The sequence below is a fragment of the Helianthus annuus genome, chromosome 7 (assembly GCF_002127325.2).
Source record: "Helianthus annuus cultivar XRQ/B chromosome 7, HanXRQr2.0-SUNRISE, whole genome shotgun sequence".
NCBI lineage: Eukaryota > Viridiplantae > Streptophyta > Magnoliopsida > Asterales > Asteraceae > Helianthus > Helianthus annuus.
Window position 1 is genome coordinate 75,688,480 of NC_035439.2, and position 7,921 is coordinate 75,696,400.

The 7,921-nt window shown below is 43.8% G+C and overlaps 1 protein-coding gene across 1 annotated transcript; it reads left to right on the forward strand.

The window, feature by feature from the left end:
- The first annotated feature begins 1,506 nt into the window (after positions 1-1,506).
- Positions 1,507-2,559, forward strand: LOC110888493. The gene has a single exon (XM_022136020.1). The coding sequence runs from the start codon at positions 1,507-1,509 to the stop codon at positions 2,557-2,559; it is 1,053 nt and encodes a 350-aa protein (XP_021991712.1).
- The last annotated feature ends 5,362 nt before the right edge of the window (positions 2,560-7,921 follow it).

Sequence of the window (7,921 nt, forward strand, 5' to 3'; positions counted from 1 at the left end):
TAAACCGTCAAAGTAATGCATGTTATGTGATAGATACGTGTAGGAACTTTGTGCTCTATTTGAAAACCACTAAATGATTAACTGGTAATTATATTAGGACGTGATTGACCGACCTCGACTGTTAGCTATATTTGAGAATCTAACCGAGCAAACCAAGGTGAGTTCACACACTTTCTAAGGCATGGGATTCCCGGTGGTTTGGGAATGGGTTAAAGAATTAAAACGGAATCTACATATCCTACTTAGGTAGGATATGTACGGCCATCCTCCTCGGGTAGGATACCAGTATTAATCCTGCGTATTCTCTTTGGGAGAACTACGTACGTTCGTCCTCCTTGTGTAGGACAACAACCTTAAACTTACTAGACAAAACTCTATCATAAGTCCCTCATTTTATATCGACTTAATCGCCGAGGCCAATGGTGAGCGGGTCATTAGTTAATAGCGCTATTAGGTTTAACAAACCTCACACCGTGCCAGTCGGACGGGCGTGTACTAGTGGACTATGGCAAACCATCAGTGATGATAGACACTGATGTAGGGCACAACTTACTTGCGTAGTAGTCGATATCATACGGTCTAGTGGTTCACATGGGGAAGCCCCCACTAATCATGAACAGGGTATGGGTAATAAGGAATGAACTGGTTAAAACTTTCTTTCAACTAAGGGGTAACCCCCGCGGCAATTACGCCAACGAAAGACAAACCACGTTTTCGGAAAACAACTCAAAACTAAACAACCAAACGTGAACTCACTCAACTTTGTTGTTGACTTGTTGTTACATGCCTTACAGGTCGTTAAATGCTTGGAGCTTGCATATGGAGGTGGTTGTTGTGGGATGCGAACTGATATGTCCCGTATTTAATAAATAAACTTTATGAACTTATTAAACCTACGTTTTGGACTTTAACTTATGAACTATGGACTATGTTTTGAACTTATGTTTTATGCTTCCGCTGTTAAACTAAAATAGGTTTACTTCCTTTTGGTCACCAATCGTATTGTGTTTGGTTTTATTTACTTATGTTTTATGCTTCCGCTGTTAAACTAAGCGGTGGTACTCCGCATGGTGGATTTTGGGGGTGTGACAGATTGGTATCAGAGCCATTGGTTATAGTGAACTTGGTTTTAAAAAGGGAAAAGTTTTTGATAAAACCAGACTATAACCGGTACAGTGCTCAACGATCCACAACGGCGCTTCGCTCCACGTGCAAGACTCGACATCATAGGTGGTATGATTTATGTTATATTGTCGGTTAGATAGTTTACACTGTGCATTAGTTAACGTGATAATTGCTATTTGAACCTTGTGTGCTTACTCTCTTCTGTCACCCCACACTTACGCACGTTGCGATACCTTTCTTACCTGTGTTCCCCTCGATGTGAAGATCATGAGTGGGCGTCTCAACATGACCCAGGGTCAGCTGACGACCTTGATTAACGAACGGATTGCTGAAGCCTTAGCAACCCAATCACTGAGTCAACCCATGCACACCCAATCCCGCATGGGCACCTTCAGGGCGTTCTTGGAGTGTAAACCTCCCACTTTCGATGGCACTGGAGGGACAATCGACCTTCTACACTGGATCCAAAGAATCGAATATATGTTCGAAGAAAGTAAAAGTCCTGCTGGCAAACTAGTAGAGTACGCTACTGTCATGTTGCAAGGGAAAGCGTATTCTTGGTGGAACGCACAAGTTCAGATGCTCGGTTTGGCAGACGTGAATACCACTCTCTGGAGCGACTTCAAGGATTTGATTAAGGAAGAATTCTGCCACCTGGACGACATTCTGAAACTTGAAATAGAGTATTATGGTTTGAAGATGGAAGGATCAGAGATCGAGGCGTACATAAAGAGGTCCAACGACTTGGCTGCCTTATGTCCTAACATGTCACAACCCATATCTAGGCGAATCAAGCTATACCTCAGAGGCTTAGTCCCGGAAATCCAAGGGTCTGTGAGTGCGGCCAACCTTCCCACAATCCAGCAAGTCGTTCGTTTGGTGCACCAACTCACCGATCAGGCGGTGGAAGAGGGCAAGTTGCCCAAGCATAGCTCTTCCAATGCAAATGCTCTAATGAGTAACAAGTATATTTGGGGTGAGTACCAAGGTGAGGGTCCTAGCTCTATACGACGGGAACCGCACAAGAAACTCGGGCTGAACTACCAAAATCAGGGGGGATACCTAGGGAATAAACCGAGATGCCGCAAGTGTCAACGGCACCACAGCGGGTCATGTGCGGAATCGTGTTGTCATCGGTGCAAGAAGTTGGGACATATGGCTAGAGACTGTAGGAGCCCATATCCTACAAACCGGAACCAACGGCAACACCAGCAGGGTAATGAGAGATGTTACCAGTGCGGTGTTGAAGGTCACTTCAAGAGGAACTGTTCGCAGATGAGACAGAATCGTGACAACAGCGGCAACCAGGGCAACGGGAACAATAACGGAGACAATAAGGATGACCGCAGGACTGGTAAGCATGAGCTTCTGAATGGACAAGAGGAAGAAGGAAACAACCTCAACGTTGTGGCGGGTAAGTTCTATTTTAGTTAATTCGGGTACAGATATGTGTCCCTAAGAGTTAGTCAGGTGCTTAAGCGTACCCCATTACCCTTAAAGCATCAAACATGTTATAGAACTAGCTAACGGTAAAAGTCTTGAAGCCACACACATAGTTAAGGGCTGTGACCTCGTCCTAGCTGGTCAGACTTTCTCTATCGATCTTATTCCTATCACACTGGGTAGTTTCGACGTCGTTATTGGGATGGATTGGCTATCTCATCATCAAGCGGAGATTGTTTGTAAGGAGAAAATCGTCCGCATTCCTCGCTCTGATAAAGAACCCCTCGTGATTTGTGGCGACAAGAGTGGTGCTGTTGTAGGCATCATCTCTTTCCTTCAGGCCCAGAAGTGTTTGCGAAAGGGGCACACCGCTATTCTAACCCTCGTCTCTGATACATCCGTGGGAGAAAAGAAGATTGAAGACATTCCTATTGTACCCGACTTTCCAGAGGTATTTCCTGAGGAATTACCTGGTCTTCCGCCTCATCACCAAGTCGAGTTTCAAATCGAGTTAGCTCCTGGAGCAGCACCAATAGCTCGGGTGCCTTATCGACTTGCTCCATCAGAACTCGAAGAACTGTCTACGCAACTACAAGAACTTCTGGAAAAGGGTTTTATACGTCCTAGCTCTTCGCCATGGGGAGCTCCAGTGTTATTCGTGAAGAAGAAAGACGGTACCTTCAGAATATGTATTGACTATCGCGAACTTAACAAGGTGACCGTGAAGAATCGTTATCCTCTTCCACGCATTGATGACTTGTTCGACCAGTTGCAAGGGTCGAGCTATTACTCCAAGATTGATTTGAGATCGGGATACCATCAGCTGAGAGTCCGAGATGAGGACGTCTCCAAAACAGCAATCAGAACTCGTTACGGCCATTACGAGTTTCTGGTTATGCCATTCGGGCTGACGAATGCACCAGCGGTCTTCATGGATCTCATGAACCGAGTGTGCAAGCCTTACCTGGATAAGTTCGTTATTGTATTCATCGACGATATCCTGATCTATTCTAAGAGTCAGGAGGAACACGAGCAGCATCTACGACTTATGCTGGAACTTCTTCGAAAAGAGCAGTTGTATGCCAAGTTTTCGAAATGTGACTTTTGGCTTCGCGAAGTCCACTTTCTAGGCCATGTAGTAAAAAAAAGGATGGGATTCATGTAGATCCATCCAAGGTTGACTCGATCAAGAACTGGCCTGCACCCCGTACACCAACAGAAATCCGGCAGTTCTTGGGTTTGGTAGGATATTACCGAAGATTCATCAAAGATTTCTCAAAGATTGCGCAACCTCTAACTTCGCTGACTCAGAAGGGTGTCACCTATCGTTGGAGTGATGCACAGGAATCTGCGTTTTAGCACTTGAAGGATAGACTTTGTAGCGTGCCTATCCTCTCATTGCCTGAAGGCACAGACGATTTTGTGGTTTACTGCGATGCTTCCATCCAAGGACTTGGTTGCGTGTTGATGCAACGTGACAAGGTCATTGCCTACGCATCACGTCAACTTAAAGTTCACGAAAGGAACTACACTACCCACGATCTGGAATTGGGAGCAGTTGTTTTCGCGCTTAAGATATGGAGACATTACCTGTACGGTACCAAGTGCACCATTTATACCGATCACAGGAGTCTCGAGCATATCTTCAAGCAAAAGGAATTGAACATGCAACAACGCCGATGGGTAGAACTCTTGAACGATTATGAATGCGCAATCAAGTATCATCTGGGCAAAGCCAATGTTGTGGCTGACGCCCTCAGCCGAAAGGATGCTATACCTAGGCGTGTACGTGCGTTACAGCTTACCATCAAATCTAACCTTTCCGCTAAGATTCGCGATGCTCAGGTTGAAGCATTGAAGGCAGAGAACATCAGAGCTGAGTCCCTAAGAGGATCGAGGCAACGGCTAGAACAAAAAGAAAACGGCGCCTACTATGTTAACGGACGCATTTGGGTTCCATTGTATGGAGACCTACGCGAGCTTGTGATGGATAAAGCGCATAAGTCTCGTTACTCACTACATCCTGGTTCGGACAAGATGTACCATGATCTCAAGACTACATACTGGTGGCCTGGTATGAAAGCCAGCATAGCAACCAACGTCGGTAAATGTTTGACTTGTGCAAGAGTCAAGGTCGAATACCAGAAACCATCAGGCCCACTCCAACAACCAGAGATTCCGAAATGGAAATGGGAGCAAATTTCCATAGATTTTGTTACTGGCCTGCCGAGATCACAATGCGGAAATGATACCATTTGGGTCATCGTGGATCGACTAACCAAGTCTGCACATTTTCTGCCTATCAAGGAAACGAATAAGTTTTCTAGTCTAGCAGACATCTACCTAAAAGAAGTAGTAACAAGGCACGGAGTGCCAACCTCCATCATTTCTGATCGTGACGCTCGTTTTACCTCTGAACTGTGGCAAGCTATGCATAAGTCTTTTGGCTCACGTTTAGATATGAGCACCGCTTATCACCCACAGACGGATGGGCAGTCTGAACACACCATCCAAACCCTTGAAGACATGCTTCGGGCATGTGTGATCGATTATGGTAACGGCTGGGAAAAGCATCTCCCATTAGTGGAGTTTTCATATAACAACAGCTACCACACCAGCATCCAGGCCGCTCCGTTCGAGGCATTATATGGACGCAAGTGCCGATCACCTCTTTGTTGGGCAGAAGTTGGTGACAGTCAAATCACTGGTCCAGAACTTGTAGTAGATACAACCGAGAAGATTGCTCAGATACGACAACGAATGGCGGCAGCTCGTGACCGTCAGAAAAGCTATGCCGATAAGCGAAGAAAGCCACTCGAGTTCCAGGTTGGGGATCGGGTGCTACTCAAAGTTTCACCTTGGAAAGGTGTAGTTCGTTTCGGAAAAACGAGGCAAACTCAACCCGCGATACGTTGGACCCTTCGAAATCACCGAGAGAATTGGCAAAGTCGCCTACACGTTAAATCTACCTGAAGAACTCAGCGGAGTTCACAACGTATTCCACGTGTCAAATCTGAAGAAGTGTCTGTCAGATGAGACCCTCATAGTTCCCTTAAAGGAGCTCACTATCGAAGACCAGCTGCGATTCGTTGAGGAACCAATAGAGATTACGGATCAAGACGTTAAGATTCTCAAGCACACCAGAATACCTCTCGTCCGAGTTCGTTGGAATTCTCGTCGTGGCGAGTATACCAGGGAATGAGAAGATCAAATGAAACTTAAGTATCCCCAGCTGTTTAAGAAAAATGCAACCACTACTGAGGCTGAAGCTACTGCAGAATTTCGGGACGAAATTCCCAATCAACGGGGGGATGATGTGACACCCCGGGAAAATCAGGAAAACAACGCAACTTAACTAGCGTCAAGAGTCAAGATCAAGCATTAAGAGTCATAGCATTAAGTATCAAATCATATTATTTGGAGTCAAGATTTGTAACACCTCGAATTTTTGTGTCCAATGATGTGTTAACACGTGTCATTTGTTTACGCGTGGCATCTATAATAAATAAAGGACTAATTTTGACAAACCTTGAAAGTATATAAATTCAAGGGTTATAAATGTCAACAAGGGTAAATATACTGTATAGTAACCCTAAATAAATGCTTGTACCTTCAAACGAATAAATCATAAATTGTACGGAAGCGAAACGCGGAAGAAAGTGAGAGATTACGAACTACAGGGGTTAACTGTGTCAACATGTTTAATTATACCTCTGAGTGACCCTTTAACGTTCCCAAAGCTTCGTAACAGTATTATACGCTCACTAGAATATACTGTATAAATTCCGCGAAGTTCCGTTTTAAAACGAAAGAGTTATACTCAGGTTCGTATGAGAAGGGTTAAAAGCGTCAATAACAGAAGTTAAGGCTTTCTGAATAATTAATAAATAAACCGGGGACTTAACAACGCGGGTAAATAACACAAGGCCCCTATCGGTAAATAACCGAGGGCTAAACCGCAAAGTTACCCCTTCAAACCCGAAAGGTCAGGTAAATCATTACGAAAGATTTCGTTATTAATTACCAGGATTTCGTAATCATTTCAAAAGATTTTAAAAATCTGAAAAACAGGCCTCACGCGACCCGCATTGCATGTTGGTTAAGTTGAGGCGGGCCGCGAGCCTCCCCTTTTACGCGTCTGATCTTTGAATCTTAGGCGGCCCGCATTATAAACGCATGGAACTTCCATGCGGGCCGCATTAGACGCCCAGATGCAGAAACATTGTAACTACTTGACCTTTGGACCCTTTGAACGACCAACAACCAATTAATGGGGCATGGGCACTCTATGCTCGACCCATAACACTCTAGGCCACCTGCCCATCATCCATGGTCACTTATAGACCAATGTGTGATGATCTTGGAGCTTGGTTTGCACTATAAATAGGCATACTTGTTCACAACTTAGAACACACCTCAAAACTCATTCATCTGATCATTCCAAGAGCTCTAAAGTGTTCCTCTGTGTTCTTAAGTGATCTAACCCTTTGTGGTTTCACATTTCCATAGTTATAGCTCATAAACGCAACCGTCGTAACTAACGGTTGTCATTACAATAACTTGCAAATGGTTCAGTCTTATGACGAATCAAAAGTGGTTATGAGATGGTATTTATGTGGGTAATAAACCTCTAAAAAGGTTCCCCCTGATCACCACTCTAACTATGTCAAAAATCGAGTCAAACGTGCGGTTAAAAAGTCAACAGAAAGCTATTTTAGCGATTTATGCATAATCTGTAATGTATATGTTATGAAACCTGTTTTGACACTTATAAAACATGATATTAAGTATATAAACTTGTTTACGCTCGTTTGAATCGACCATTTGCTATATTGAACCGGTTCGGAGCCGAATGTCGCAAAAGTTTGACTTTTGCTTTGACTTCAGTTCTGACCCGTTTTAGTGAGGTATAAATATACCTTAGGACTCTCTTAGGACCAGGTTACATGATGGTATAAACCTCTGTGATCGGTTCATGAGTTGTCCGAGTCTTTTGTGCAATTCCGTCATTCGCCTAAAAGTTGACCGTAACGACCTTTTGAAATTTAAACGAATATTTCGGACACGTGAATGGACCAGAACCTTGCTTATTAAATTATAAGCATGTCCTTAAAGTTTCACGTCAATCCGAGGTCTAGAATGAGAGTTATGCTAAATAGCGCAATCTAAATAAACTTTAGTAATTAACGGCGCAAATAGCATAACGCCTATCTAAACCAAGATTTCATCACCAAATCTTTTACCCACTGTTATAAATTAATATTTTGGGAATTTTAAAGATTTTTAATAATTTTTACCTTGCTCATAACCTGCGGTTATGGCTACGGTTCGGTAAATACCGAATATGCCCTTT